This window comes from Populus alba, chromosome 11 (genome assembly GCF_005239225.2).
Source record: "Populus alba chromosome 11, ASM523922v2, whole genome shotgun sequence".
Classification (NCBI taxonomy): Eukaryota; Viridiplantae; Streptophyta; class Magnoliopsida; order Malpighiales; family Salicaceae; genus Populus; species Populus alba.
The window spans coordinates 1,865,515-1,882,208 of NC_133294.1; the positions used below are offsets into that span (position 1 = coordinate 1,865,515).

Genomic DNA, 16,694 nt, shown 5'->3' on the forward strand with positions numbered 1-16,694 from the left:
AGATTTAGTTTCAGGCCTAACCAACTCAATCTATTTTGGGTCAAGAGGTGTTTGGCAAAACACAACCTTTTGTTTTACCTCTTTGATTTTACTTATTTTTGTTTTGATATATGGTCAAATAAGCTCTTTTTTATATTAGAAAATTCAAGAAAAAATTGAAGATCTTCGTTGATCTATTTATGGGTCCCTTGCACTTTTTTTTGGGTTGTTTTGTTTTAGATATTTCACTGCATATTTGATCTATGGATTTTTATTGTGAAATGCAACTCTAGCATACGATACATTTTTTTCTTCTTTTTAAAAAAAATTAAAATAAAAAATATGTATGCATTGTTTTAAATTTATTTTACTAGTTTATTCACTGATGCTAAAGGTAAGAATACCATATGTTTTTTTGTTACGTAATATTTATCAATGCTAGAGTTGGAAGTATCCGTAGTTGAATATTTACTGATGCTAGAGTTAGGAATATTATCATCAATAGCATAATATAACAAATCCTTAGTAATTCAATACAAAATTAGCAATTCAGCCTACCTCAGGTAAGATGCTTAAAGGGTGATAATATCTTTTATTTTGTATAACCAGTACAATGCTATAAAATCTCTGCTAACTAGTTAAGGTTCTTGATGATTATAATACTAGATGACAACTCTTTAAACGAGATATTTTAACCTAATGGATTCAGACAGTTAAGATAAGAATAGGATGCCAGAAATTCTATTCTTTCCCTCACATTTAATTTTTTAAAGGCGCCACAATTTCGGGTGTGATATAGGATTAATATCAATTCATGACTAATCATGAATACACCGTTACATCGATATCAATTAGGATGATTTTGTTTCAAATATTCTAAGTTTTATTAAGTGAGTTATAACAATACAAGCTTTAATTATTTTATCCACTATTTGAGAGAGGTTTTTTTTTTTTTTTTGCTATAAACAAAATCATCATTGTAATCTTTTGAGAGTTAGGATAAAACTTTTGGCATTGATGAGATTTTGTCACCAAGAAAAAATCTTTAAAAGTGCATATCTTCAAGTGGTAGAAAAATCTTGGAGAGAAAATATCTTCAAAAGATGTAAAGATCTTAGTGTGAATTCATCAAACAACTATTGTACTTTTTGAACTTGGACTAGTGAAAGAATATAATACTCAAGTACGGTTTTGGTACTCGAGGTGTTGATATAGACTTGTCGAACCACATTAAAAACGATTTTACATTTTCTTTGCCTATACTAGTTACTTGAAACACTTTAATTATATTGTTGGTTAATTGTTTTTATTTTAATTAGTTGCAATATTTTGTTATTATTAGTGCTATACCTAATCTTTCCTAGGTGTATTGTTGCCTTATTCCTAGAACAACATAAAATTGCTTCTTACCTTAGTCTAAGCCCTCTCCTTTTAATTTAGTCCCTAACTCTTTAATTTAGACTCTAATACAACCCAACTAAGGCCCCATGGAGGCCTAGTCAAGGAGAGAATAAGGATAAAAGAAAGAAAAAGGACAACTAACCGCCTAGGTTAACACATCTTGATTGTGCCCTTTACCCAGGTTGTGATTTTTTGGTCAAGGGATGATTTGCTTGGTCTTCGTCTAAAAATAAAATAATAATTTTTTTTAAAAAAACAATTAAGCCTACCCATGCTTTTATCTATTATTTGGGATATTTTTAGATCTGATAAAATATTTTGGTCATGTTAAGTTAACTTACACGTAGTCAATTTGATACTTGACTTGTATAAATACTCAGGTATTTATATAACAATGGAAAAGTCGATATGATATTGTTGTCTTCATCATAACGTACACATGGAACAAGTTAAAACTAATTTTCTAATGTTAACTACGACCATGCGCGTGGGTATTTATGCTAGTGATTCCGATATTCGCTAATTAATGACATGTTTTTGCTATTCCAACATCAAAGTTTTGAAATCGATAAATATAAATGAAAATACTAAAAAATATTTTAATTGATAATTTCATCAGTAAATTTATTAGTAATAAAAAATATTATTACTGGCATGTTTATTCTGTCTGTAAATCTGTTGGTAATAATATTTTTTTATTATCAATAGATTTACTGATGAAAAAACAATTACCGAAAAAAGATTTACCAACAGATCATTTTTATTAATAACTCTGTTAGTAAATTAATTATCAATGGAATATGTGTCTTATATCAATAGAAAAAATTTATCGGTAAAACTGTTAAATCTTATAGTACCAAACGCTAGCATGGGACATCTGGTAGGTCCAATCCGGTATAAGTCTTCAAACCAAACAAGAAGTTAGCATAGGACGAAAAAAAAAAAAAAAAGTTGCATGTGACAGAGTCCAATTTTGAAGGCGACAAATAATATCTTGATCTTTCTATTGACTTTTTTTTTTTTGTATTTGACTGAGTCTTTGAATAATTTTATACAGTCTAAAGGCAATTAAGCAGTCAGGAATTGGGACCACAAGTAAAGTCGCCATTTCACACTGTGATACCGATCATTTCCCACCCACTACCTTTGCCACAAAACTAAAATTCATAGATATATAAATAGATTTTTTTAAATAATCTACCTAAATACAATAAATAAATAAATAATAAATAAATAAATGGATGATACATTGATATATAAATAGATTTTTTTTAAAAAATTTATAATGGATGATACATGAAAACAGAGAAAGAAATCAATTAGATTTATTTTGTAATAAATCAATTAATCACTTGGATGTCTCTAAGAAAATCCCACGATTTAACCTCGAAACTTCTTGATCGATTCTTACGCCGAAAGTCAAGATATATAGTACTTTCCAATAGATGGCACCATCGAAATTGCTACCTCTTTTTTTGTCCTAAATTCGTTAACACATTGGCCACGCCAATGTGGGCAATAGCCTCTTGGTATATAAAATACCATCTATGCAAGGGATTTCTTTCACGAAGAAAGAAATTGTGAACAGAAGTTAATATTTCCTCTGTTGAAATGGACTCTAAGACTATCGTCTCTCTTCTTTTCCATGTTATTATCGTAAGCATCACTCTTACCGGTGCTGAAGTCTGTTATACCACAGGAAACTTTACAGCTAATAGCACCTACTCAAAAAACCGAGACCTTGTTCTCCGTTCACTAGCTGCCAATGTCACAGCCAATGGGGGTTTCTACAATACTACAATAGGTTTAGGCAATGACACAGTTTATGGTCTTGTGCTCTGTATGGCTTCCCCATCAGCTGAAAATTGTTCCAGCTGCGTCAATTCTGCTATTCAAACTCTCATGGCAGCATGTCCAAACCAAAAAGAAGCAATTTCATGGGGAGGGAATCCAGTTCCATGTATTGTACGTTATGCGAATCGTTATTTTTTAGGATCACTTGAGCAATCTCCTGATAGCATTTTCTATAATGTGCGTATCCTTGACGCAACTTTTAGACAGTTTCAACAATTTTGGAGTGGTTTGGGAGAAACGGTAAAAAAGGCTTCCACGGGCTCATCCAGGCTTATGCCAGCAGTTGAGACAGCAGACCTAACATCCACTCAAAAAATTTATGCATTTATGCAGTGCACTCCTGATGTATCACCGAATAATTGCGGTGTTTGCCTACAACAATCCGTAGATGACTATAGCCGTTGTTGCTACAAGTATCAAGGAGGTAGGGTCCTGAAACCAAACTGTGTTTTTCGGTGGGAGATTTATACCTTCTACGACTTATTTGCTCCATCACCATCTCCATCACCATCTCCATCACCGTCACCATCTCCATCTCCATCTCCATCTCCACCATCTCCTCCATTTGTTATTAGTTCTCCTCCGCCAACCAATACCACAATCAGGAAAGGTAGGCTAACTTCTTTTTCTATACTGAAATTATTTCACTTGTTTCAGCTTCTGTAATTTCTATCTTAAACATGGCGTGCTTGGCAGGGAAGGAGAATACTGCTTCTCGGACAGTTATTGTTACCATCGTCCCTACAGCTATCTTCTTGGCACTTGTTATCCTCATTCTCACCATTTTCCATTTTAGGAAGCCAAGGCAAGAGGCCAAAAGTAAGTTATTGTTTATTGGTTCTTACATATTAAACAGCTTGAGTAAGTTATTGCTTATTGGTTCTTACATAATAAACAGCTTGGGTTCATTAATACGAATCAAATTCACTAGATAATTTGTTTTTCTTCCAAACAATCTACAAATTAACTTTGGAAACAAAACATTAACAACTTGCATTTTGTGAAGATTTCGATGAAATTAGTAGCACAAATGCTGGGAATTCAAATTTGCCACCATCAAACTTGCAACAAACGACTTCTCTGATGATAATAAGCTTGGACAAGGTGGTTTTGGTGCTGTTTACAAGGTTTAGGGTTTAGGGTTTTGGTGCTATTTACAAAGACCTACCCAAATGATAGAATGTTTCTATATACTTGCAGGTGATTTCCAAATATTTTTGAGATATAATCTTGACAAGAAATTAAAATTTTGAAACAGAATTCATAACACCTTTGAATTTGCATATATGTTGTGGTTAAGCTTGAAAAGAAGACGTAATTAGGCAGAGATTGAGTAATTGGCTTTAATTCCGTAAATTTTTCTCTAGTCAGTTCATCATCTGAAAAAATGCTAGTAGGTAGAAGGTCAAAAAAAGAAAAAAAAAATTGAAGTGTCGAAACAAGAAGTACATATAGTCAATTACTAGCACTTCACAATATCTCCTGCAGAGGAAATAGGAAATATCCAAGAGGATCAATTACTCGACTGGGCAGGACGAGCAACTGTTGGGGACGACTATTCAGACAAAGATATTCAAGGAGAGGTGACATCCCAGGACCTCCCTTTGATCCGGCTAGATGTTATAAATGAAGCTACAAGGCAATTTTCTGATGAAAACAAACTTGGTCAAGGAGGGTTTGGGCCAGTATACAGGGTAATCAAGGCTATCAAGTCAATTACTTTATTCAATAAAAAAACAAAAACAAAAAATCGAATTCTGTTATTTGTCAATCTCTCAATACACAAATTCCAAAATGCATCACACTTTGGCCCACAAATATTAATGCTTATTAGAATAGTTTGTGCTCAGGGTACGTTAGAGGATGGCAAAGAAGTTGCAGTTAAGAGGCTCTCAAGAACTTCTGGTCAAGGACAAAGAGAATTCCTGAACGAAGTCGTTTTAATCGCCAGATTACAACACAGAAATCTTGTCAGACTCCTGGGATGCTGTCTGGAAAAAAATGAAAAGTTACTTATCTATGAGTATATGCCCAACAAAAGCCTTGATGTCATTCTTTTTGGTTTGACCCCTAAACCTGAAACACCTGCTTTTTTTATACTGTATAACAAAGACCAGAAATTGTAATTGATTTGATTTTTATGTTGATGCTACTCAGGTTCCAGCAATGGAGACCTGCTTCACTGGCAAAGACGCTTGAGCATTATCAATGGAATTGCACGGGGGCTCTTGTATCTTCATGAAGATTCTCGTCTTAGAATTATTCACAGGGATCTCAAAACAAGCAACATTTTGCTCGATTATGAGATGAATCCAAAGATATCAGACTTTGGAATGGCTAGGATTTTCGGTGGCAATCAAATCGAGGCTAACACGAATAGAATTGTCGGAACTTAGTACGTATTACAACGTCTCTATTCCCACTGTTATTGTTTTCAATTGTATATTTTTTTGGAGCAAATGGATTTTCTTTTTTTTTATTATTCATGTGAAAAGGCAATTTTAATTTAAAAACAAACTATTAAATAATTTTTTTAAAAAAAATAAATTTAGTCATATAAAACCATAACTATACTCTACAGTGAGATTAGAACTTGTGAACTTTTCAATATTGTTTTAATATTATTTTAAAAAAATATTTAATTAAACTAAAAGATTTTAAAAATAATTTTATATCAAATATTATTTTTCCAGCGAGGTGGCGAAGGTTCACCGTGATGCATTCTTGACCGATTTATATGATGCAAGAGAATTTTGCTAACCTCTTCATGCATATAAAGCAATTTGTTTCCTCTTGTGTCGATTCAAAACAGTGGATACATGGCCCCAGAGTATGCTATGGCGGGACTTTTTTCTGTGAAATCAGATGTTTTCAGTTTCGGAGTGTTGCTGTTAGAGATAATTAGTGGAAAAAGGAATGTTGGTTTTCATCTCTCAGAAGAAGGCGAAAGCCTTCTCACTTTTGTAGGTTACAAATCCTATCTTTTTATCCATAAAAGGATTACTAGCAATGATTTTTGTTATCTCAATTCAGAAAGTCTCTCAACTTTTCAGGCATGGAAACTGTGGTCTGATGGTCAAGGACTGGAATTGATGGACCCTATGCTAGAGAAATCAATCGTAGCAACTGAGGTGCTGAGATGCATCCACATTGGACTGCTCTGCGTGCAAGAGGATCCAGCAGATAGACCCACAATGTCATCTGTGCTTCATATGTTGGCAAGTGATACCATAACACTCCCTATCCCTAAACAACCAGCATTTTCTATCGGCCGATTTGTTGCCATGGAAGGTCAATCCTCAAATCAGAAAGTTTGTTCTGTCAATGAATTAACCTTTACCGTTTTATCACCACGGTGACGGTAAATTAAGTTGTAATTTAAGAGAATGAAGCTGTAGCTCCTTCGACTGTTTTTCTTTACAAACACAAACATTTCCAGACAGATACAAACATATGTTCTTGATTTGTTTTTCTTCGCAGTCTGAGAACTATTATCTTACATACAAATCATATTTCATGCTACAATGGAACCTAAAATCTTCAAAAAATTATTTGTGTATATAGTAATGATTGAACAGAGAGTTTCTATTTATGGCTGCTCCAAATTATGGGCCTCCTTGCCCTTTGCTTGTGACTAAGTTTATGCCCAAAGAAACCAAATACAGCGTCAGTGACTTCCTTGTCCAGGCATCAATAACCATCATTAATATTGCTCCTTGAAGTCAAGAACCGAAACAAAGAGGAAGCATCATTTTTGCTATCTTATCTCTGGAAGAGATCCAGCCCGTTGTTCATATTTCCATGAGCTTAAGGCATGATAAAGCCATAAATATCTGAAAAATAATAAATGTAAAAAGATTGAAAATCAGTTAAAATTAAAAATAATGTATGTTTTTCAAAATAAGTAAAATGTGATCAAAGAAATATTAGAATAAAAAATAATGGAAACTTAGTAATTTTATCTTTGTATATTTTTTTATTTTCTCAATCATTCCTCTGTAAAACAATATATGGATGCAATTACTCATAAGCCTATTGAGTATAAGTGCGGATCTTTACAGAGCGACTTTACTTCTATCACCATCTATTAGATGCCATTGTCCCTCATTTACTTCTCTCACCATCTATTAAATGCTTCAATTTTTTTTTTCTTCTTTTCACATTTCAATATTCCACAGATTTGAAAGCATCATTTTTGCTATCTTATCTCTGGAAGGATAAAGCCATAAATATCTGAAAAATAATAAATGTAAAAAGATTGAAAATCAGTTAAAATTAAAAATAATGTATGTTTTTCAAAATAAGTAAAATGTGATCAAAGAAATATTAGAATAAAAATAATGGAAACTTAGTAATTTATCTTTATATATTTTTTATTTTCTCAATCATTCCTCTGTAAAACAATATATGGATGCAATTACTCAATCATTTCTCAATCATTCTCCTGTTCTATAATCAGTCAAATGGAAAATATTTGTTGATTTGGAAAACCAAATAGCCACATTCCGTTATTTTCATGGAGCCTTTTCTTTGGAAAGAGGGTGGCAAACGAGGAGTAGACAATTAATGGTCTTAATTGCGGTCTGGTTTTAGGTGAGAAACACTGGTTCTTGGAATGTTCAATACGAGCAACAAAAGTGTCAGAGCAGTAGATATGGGCCCAGATCGTAGGGTCTGCTGATCAATGGGTTTTACACTTTTACTTGAATTAGTCTAAATATCTCAGTAACTGTGGAAAATAAGAAGGAAAAAATGATTAATTAATGACATTGTTTTGCTATTCCAACATCAAAGTTTTGAAATTCTAACACAGCAACGCTAGTGGGGGACATCTAGTAGGTCCCATTTTGAAGTCGACAAATAATATCTCGATTTTTCTCCATGAATATTCAGCAACGCTAGTGTGGGACATCCGGTAAGTCTTCAGACCAAACAAGAAGTTAGTATGGGACGGAAAAAAAGAAGAAGTTGCATGTGACTGAGTCTATTGACTTTTTTTCTTTTTTTTTGTCACAGCCACAGTGTCTATGTCTTCCACGGAGTCTTTCAATAATTTTAATTTTTAAACAGTCTAAAGGCAATTAAGCAGTCAGGAATTGGGACCACAAGTAAAGTCGCCATTTCACACTGTGATACCGATCATTTCCCACCCACTACCTTTCCAAACTAAAATATTTATTCTAAAATCATTTAGGTGGTGGTGCAGTAATAATAACTTAAAATAAAAAAATTTATTTATTTTTATTTTAAATTTGAGTCTTGTAATTACTTATATAATAGTTATTAAAGACTTATATAATTATTAACTTCAGAGTCCATTGAATTAATCACTTCAAGGCCCATTGAATTAATCGAGGTACACGCAAGCTGGTCCGGACACCCACGTTAATCTAAAAAAAATATATATTTACTCTAAACTTTGTTTTATTTGGGGAAGTTTAATTGCAGTTTGATATGGAAAAACAGTAAATTTATTGATTTCCTTGGACTCTATTGCATTTTATATTTATGCATGTAAGGATCATGGTAGGACCATGTTTAAACTAAGAGATTCCACCGGTTGAATAATTACGAAGCAGGTTCCAAAAAGAATCCTTTCAAATCTATTGTTATCAAATAGCTACATTATCCTTCCTTTTCAGTGCTGTTAAACCCACCCATGGATCAACCGGTAACTAACCAATTCATAACCAAACTCGGGACATGTTTATATCTAACCAGGTAAAAGTTGGCATAGTTAAACCTGTTCTATCTAATAAGTTAACCTATAATATAATTTGATTTTCTTTCAAAATAATATTGTTTTAAATTAACTCGTCCAACCTATGACCCAACTCTTAAACCAGATCATTAGCCTAGTTGAATTTTATAATTATACTTATTATTTTTTTTTCTTTTACAAAGAAACTTCTAATTCTAAAATTCTTAGGTGTAGAATAAAAAAATTTAAATTAATATTTTTTTAGTGATTTTTAATGTGCTAATATAAAAATTAAAAAAATATTTTTACTAAAATATCAAAAACACACAAATTAAATATCTAATAATTTCTCAAATACATAAAAAGTAAATAACTGAGGTTTCTACATGGATTAGAAATTGACTTCTTAGAAGAAAAAAAAAGGACTGACTTTTGACTTGTAAACTCAACATGTAAGATCTCATGTATTGATGATGTAAAAAAAAAAATTGAAAGGAAAACAATCCCAATTTATTTTATTTTAAAAAAGAAGTTTAACTATTGATGATGGCCAAATTTGTCAACTTCAAAGAGATGTTTGTTTTATAATCCCAGAAAGCAGTAATCATCATATCAGCCACCTACTCTTATTAATGAACGAATGATTAAAATCTTGACAGTGCAAGTAATTTCTTCTTGAAAGAAATTGCAACCTCTTTTTTTTATCCTAAATTCGTTAACAAATTGGCCATGCCAATGTGGCCAATAGCCTCTTGGTATATAAAATACCATCTATGCAAGGGATTTCTTTCACGAAGAAAGAAATTGTGAGCAGAAGTTAATATTTCCTTTGATGAAATGGGCTCTAAAACTATCGTCTCTCTTACTTTCCATGTTATTATCGTAAGCATCACTCTTAACGATGCTCAATTCTGTTATACCACAGGAAACTTTACAGCTAATCGCACCAACGCAAAAAACCGAGACCTGTTCTCCGTTCACTAGCTTCCAATGTCACAAACAATGGGGGTTTCTACAATACTACAATAGGTTTAGGCAATGACACAGTTTATGGTCTTGTGCTCTGTATGGCTTCCCCATCAGCTGAAAACTGTTCCAGCTGCGTCAATTCTGCTATTCAAACTCTCACGGCGGGATGTCCTAACCAAAAAGAAGCAATTTCATGGGGAGGGAATCCACTTCCATGTATTGTACATTATGCGAATCGTTATTTTTTAGGATCACTTGAGCAATCTCCTAATAGAATTCTATATAATGTGGGTATCCTTGACGTAACTTTTAGACAGTTTGAACAATTTTGGAGTGGTTTGGGAGAAACGGTAAGAAACGCTTCCACGGGCTCATCCAGGCTTATGCCAGCAGCTGAGACAGCAGACCTACCACCCACTCAAAAAATTTATGTATTTATGCAGTGCACTCCTGATGTATCACCGGGTAATTGCAGTGTTTGCATCAAGGAGGTATTGTCCTGAAACCAAACTGTGTTTTTCGGTGGGATTTGTATCCCTTCCACGACTTATTTCCTCAAGTAACATCTCCACCACCATCTCCATCTCCATCTCCATCTCTTCTTTTATATTGCTCCTTGAAGTCAAGAACCCAAACAAAGAGGAAGCATCATTTTTGCTATCTTATCTCTGGAAGGGATCCAGCCCGTTGATCATATTTCCATGAGCTGAAGGCCTGATAAAGCCATAAATAGCACAGGAACATAATATCAGACAAAAGCCCATAAAGGGCAAGATAATCATTTTAGTGGGTCCCTGGTAATTCAGTCTAACTACAATATTTTAGCTCAAATTAACCCCTACTACCGTTTAAACAATTTTGAAATCTTCATCATGCAGCAATTAAGTTGACTAAGTTCTGTTAGTTGACCCTAGTAAGATAACGAATGATGCCAAATATATGGATAAGATTAAAGACAAATAATAAATGTAAAAAGATCGAAAATCAAATTGTCTTCTACTAGCTAACCTCAGCTTATCAATTTGTTGTAATAATAAGCGAGGAGTAACAATTTTATTTTCAAGTTGTAAATATTTTTGATTTGAGAATTACTCATTTTTCAACGAAGTTGTTTTCGATGCAATGATACCACGACCACTTTCCACGCCAGTTGTTCTCCCCCCTCCATTTGTTGTAATAATGAGCGAGCAGTAGGAGAAGATTCTATTTTCTTCTTTATCATTTCATAAATCATGGAATGATAATATGGATTCTATTACCTTGAATAAGGATGTGCCACAAAAACATTGTTTCTATGAAGGAGAGATGTGTGATGGATCTAAATAAAATGAACTAAAAACAACATGGACCTAAAAAACCCTATGGACTGACTAGCAATTTTTAATAGTAACAGGAGAAGAAGACGAAATTAGGCAGAGGTCGAGTAATTGGCTTGAATTCTAACACATTTTAATTTGCATGTATTTTTTATGAAATATGATGTAGTGTAATGTAATGTAAAAAAATGATTCATTTGGTAATTTTTACAAAATTCATTTTAGCCCTTGTATTTTATTTTCGTTTACAATTTGGTCTTTATTTAAAAATTCCTTGCTACTATGGGATCGTGTCTCTTCCTAATTCCGATGCTTGTAGGGTTATGTTTAGTCCATATTGTAGTACTGGTAATACATACATACATTTTTTTTTTTGGATTCGAGGAAACCCCACCCTCCGGAAAGCGCACTTTGTGGGTCCAGATAAGCGAGTAAAACCCTGGTTGTCCCAGGCTCTTACAAGAAGTGCACGCCCTGACTCGAACTCAAGACATGTTGTGCAGATCTCAAGCCCTTTGCCACCACGCTACACCCCTTGGGGACCATACATACATACATACACACATATATATAACAAATCTTGTTTTTTGAAATAGCCTAACCATCAATGATGATAAGAGCATTGATGAACCGAAACCTTTAATTAGGAATCCACTCCATAAGCTATACTGCCTTACCACTGATGTCTTGAGCTTAAAAGTCAGTTTCCGAAGAATTCCCTGGATCTAGGAGTACTTTCATTGCCTAATATCTGAGAGTTCACTGCAAGATTTCACAGTTTTACCGACGGAAATATTTCGTCGGTATGTGACAGAAAGTTCGTCGATAAATTATTTACCGACTATATTACCGACGGAATACGCCCGTCGGAATACCTTTTGTCGGTGATTCCACATTTCATCGCTATATCGGTTGGAAATACAAAAAAATATTTACCGACGGACCGTGCGCGCCAAAAAAAAAAAAGTTTCCCGCTTGGAATATACCGATGGAAAATATTCCCTCGGTGTTATGTAAATACCGACGGACTAAATCCGTCGGTAAAAGTGTCGGTGATATTTCATACCGACCGAATATTTCCGTCTGTAAATTCGTCGGTAAGTTTATACCGATGGATTATTTCCGTCGGTGAATATGTCGGTGATGGGATGGAATACCGACCAAATCTGTCCGTCTGAATATTCTTCGGTGATGGTGGCAGACATTGTCCAATGCCGACGGAGTTATTCCGTCGGTAAATCCCTGTGTAATTTTTTTAAAAATTTTTTTTAATTATTTAGAAAAAATAATATAAATTAATGGTAATACAAACCAATTATGCAAATAAAATTTATATTAAGCAACAAAAACTCAAAGTTAAATAATATTCATTACAAAATGAATGTGTTTCAAAAAAACATTAAACGAAATTTTAAATGTAAATAATGTTTATTAAAAATTAATATAAAGGTGGAGGAGGAGGAGGAGGAGGAGGCTGGGGGTTAGGCGGCCAAAAAGGATTAGGCGCACATGTTCCACCTTGTGTCATGTTCATGACCATTTGACGAAGCTCTTCATAGGCCGCTCTTTGTTGTTCAGACTCTGCTCTGTGTTGTTCATTTGCCAATCTTTGCTCTTCTTTGAGTTGTGTGTACGCCTCTGATAAGTGGTCGCACCTTTGCTGCAAGGCCACGAACTCCTTAGATTGGGAGCTCGATACAGATTGGGAGCTCCCAACGGTTGAAGCAGTACCGGTCGACCGCAAGTTGGCGGCGGTAGTGTTGGAGAGCCCGTAAACCCGATTTTTATTAGGTCCACCTGACGATCCAGCCTCCATCCACAAATCCGGATCGAATTCCGGATGGGTCGAAGGATCGTCCCCGTATCTCTCCCTCAACCGATTATTATAGGTCTCCTGAAAAAAAAATCATCATATTCAATTCAATAAACATAATAATAACTTCCAAAATAAAATGGTTGAACAAACATACCACAAACTGTTGAGCACGGTTGTTAACGAACTGTTGCGTCCCCTTTTGGCTGTCATGACTCCGCACGTGCGTCTCCACAAACAGCTCCATAGGGCTCGGCTCACGTCCAAGAAACGTAGCCTATAATGAAAAAAATTTATTAACAACAAATTAATTGAACGATATATTTCATTTAAATTAATCTTACCATCCGTTTCACATATGCAGCAAACGGAACGGAGCCGCCGGTGTGCGTTGTCACCGATCCATGAATTGGCCGATTCCGGTTGCCAGCACAGGACTGTGAGCGTCGAGTGAACCGCTCAGACGTCACGTGCTGAAGATAATGCGGCCATATATCTTCCGGGATGTATATCAGTTTGAAATCCCTCCAAACCACAACATCATTCCAGCCTTGGAACCCCTTATCTCTCGCTGTTTTTTTTTGCCTTTTTCTGGGTTTCATACCAAAAATCACGCAACCTAATTCACGCATGAAAAAATTACATTTCAAAACATAAATAATTATGTAAAAAAAAGTCGTATTGTTTTCGATGTTACCTAATTGCCGCGTGATTTTCCCACACCCTCCTCACAATAGTGTCATGTTCATCGTCCCAGCTGAATTGATGCTGTGTATAAAAAAATAATTTTTTAAAATGCTAATAATTTATTTACAATTATAACTAGAATTTATTAGAAATAAGCTGAAAATTATATATTAACACGAACCTCAAATCTACGAAACCATGCATTGATTTGAGGCATCCATTCAGGATGCCTGGATATCTGACTCCATTGAAACAATGGAATCTCCATCGACGCTTTAAACGCCGATGATATTACTCGGGCGGCCTCAATGTTTGTGAACCTGAAAAGAAATGAAATTAATGAAATAGTGATTACTTCATAAATTATGTTTTAAATTTGTTTTTTTTATATATAAAAAAACTAAAACCTTAACAAACTTACATTGAAAGATCGTCCTTCCACTGTGCCTCGTACTTGCAGGTAAATTGATTCCGCTGCGAAGGCACGCCGCTTCTGCGATGTGAAACATCGCTGTAAGAGGCAGCATCGGTTGACGGCGCAGGTGGTGTAGGTGCCTCTTAAGAAGAGGCACCTAAGGAAACATCAGCATCGCTGCTAGACGAACTTGATTCGACTGGACGTGAACGACTAGCTCTGGTTTTCATTATGCGCATCTAAACAATTTTATATAAATAATTGTATAATAAAATTCAAAAGTTAAAAAAAATCGGCAGCACCTCCCCTATACTGGATACTACCCAAATCCACAAACCTGCAAATATTAACAATAGCCACAACCAATTGACCCAATCTATACTAATTATTCCAACATATTCAACTATTAATCCTAAGATAAATTCAACGTTAACAATTACAATTCATAAATTATTCAATAATTATGTCAATACAACAAAACTATAAATTCAAAATAAATAGAAACAATTAAACACAAATCATCAAGTTAGAGTAAAATTAATAATTCTTCCAACATATTCAATTATTAAATCTAAGATAAATTCAACATTAACAATATTAATTCAACAAATTATTAAATAATTATGGCAATACAACAATAAAATATATTCAATAAAATAAAAAAGAATTATAGCCTAACAATTAAAATCAATGGAAACAATTAAACACAAATCATGCAATAATATAAAAAAAATACTACTTATTCCAACATATCCAATTATTAATTCTAAGGTAAATTCAACATTAAAAATTATAATTCAAAAAAATTAATCAATAATTATATATGGCAATACAACAATAAATGATATTCAATAAATTAAAAAAAATATATAGACTAACAATTAAAATCAATGAAAATAATTAAACACAAATCATGCAATAATAGAGTAAAATTAATAATTATTCTAACATATTCAATTACTAATTCTAAGTTAAATTCAACTTTAACAACAAATATTCAACAAATTAACTAATATGTTATTATGACAACAAAACAATAAAAAATATTCAAAAAATTCAAAAAAAAAAACCTACATCAAGAAAAGGAATGAAATATACATACCTTAATAATGTGACATTGTGGGGACTTGTAATTCTTCTCCAATTGTTTTTCCAATGATGTCCCCTTGTGCTAAAGCTTTGGGGACAACCCCCAAAACTTGACTACCTCCTAAAGATGCAGCTATTGACACTCCCCCCATTAACCCAAGGCTGCCTCCTCCATACACTAAATGAATCTTTCGCTCAGCTAGTACCTGACCAAGATGATTTGCTGATTCTAAAAACTCTTTTTCTTTCCCGGGACTGGATCCACCAAAAACACAAATTTTGTTTATGTGATTACTTGAGGAACCTGCCATTTCTACACACGTCTGTATTTGATGAATGTATGGGTTGAGTAGAAATGAAGGGAAGGAAGAGAAGAATTTATAGATGAGAAATTGAAAAGGCAATCATACCACCTATATGTAGGCCAGCCATAGTCTCACTCTCTTTTTCTCTCTCTCTCTTTATTTATTTTGAAAAGGCATGTGTATGTACAGGTAGTTGTGATTGTGGCTCACATCTTTCCTTGGTTTTACATCCAAGAACGGCTTAAACGCCCTCTATGGGTCGGGGATAGGCTTCCCATCCAGTTTTCTTAAAAACTGGCAAACAGGGTCTTTTTTAGTTAGATTCCCAAGACTAAGTCGAGCATGTTCTTTATGGAATTGGGGCCATAAATCATAAATTGCACGATGCACATCTCCACTAGGGTGCGTCTCAAGAGTCAATAGAAGATTATCTAAAGACCCCTTACTCAGGCCATCCTTAATGAATTGTATTTTATCTTCACGGTTTACAGATACCATTCCTAAAGAACGACATGTCGCATTACAAGTCCATCTGGCACATCGGTGACAGACTTTCAATCGTTTTGCACGACGTTTCTTCACAAAAGTGCTTTTACCTGTTCCAGGCATGTATGAAATGAAAGAATTGGAGGACTCACCTGATAATCGGACCTTTGCTTCAATCAGCCAGCGAATATCTTCAGGAATTCCATGGTTTATTAAAAACCTCAATCTTGCACATCTAGCACGGTAAATTTTTGTAATCGCATTCTGAGGCAGAGTGGGAAAATATTTTTTCAATTTTTCAAGAGTGGTGTCCATTTTCAACTGAGAATTGGGGGAGAGATTCAAAGAAAGAAGAAAGAGCAGAGAATTGCACAATTATATACACAGATATCAGTTATCATGGGAAACTGAAAGAACCGACTTAAAAGTCACGGAGTACCGTTATCCGCCATTTGACCGGGGTGAGAGAAACTAGCAAAACAAAAGATATACCAAAACAAACACAAAACAATGTGAGAAAAAGAATCAATCTTTATATACAGGATCACTCAATTCAATAGAGTTATTTTCAACTGAAAAATTGTCAAAATAAACTTTCAACCGATGCCCATTTACCTTGAAAACATTGCTATTCTTTGGATTTTCGATATCACAGGCCCCATATGGATACACATATTTC

The 16,694-nt window shown here is 34.1% G+C and overlaps 1 protein-coding gene across 1 annotated transcript; it reads left to right on the forward strand.

Annotated features, from left to right (window-relative positions):
• Positions 1–2,916: 2,916 nt before the first annotated feature.
• LOC118049030 (cysteine-rich receptor-like protein kinase 11) lies at positions 2,917–6,700 on the forward strand. Its single transcript, XM_073412334.1, has 7 exons — positions 2,917–3,844; positions 3,931–4,053; positions 4,723–4,928; positions 5,085–5,295; positions 5,392–5,629; positions 6,047–6,197; positions 6,288–6,700. The coding sequence occupies exons 1-7, from the start codon at positions 2,992–2,994 to the stop codon at positions 6,591–6,593; spliced, it is 2,088 nt and encodes a 695-aa protein (XP_073268435.1). The 5' UTR covers positions 2,917–2,991; the 3' UTR covers positions 6,594–6,700.
• Positions 6,701–16,694: the final 9,994 nt, after the last annotated feature.

Excerpts from the sequence above, each read along its gene's own strand:
- LOC118049030 (XM_073412334.1), top strand. The coding sequence starts at position 2,992 with ATGGACTCTAAGACTATCGTCTCTCTTCTTTTCCATGTTATTATCGTA. Across the intron at positions 5,296-5,391 it reads CCTTGATGTCATTCTTTTTG|GTTCCAGCAATGGAGACCTG; the intron begins GTTTGACCCCTA and ends GATGCTACTCAG. Across the intron at positions 5,630-6,046 it reads AATAGAATTGTCGGAACTTA|TGGATACATGGCCCCAGAGT; the intron begins GTACGTATTACA and ends GATTCAAAACAG.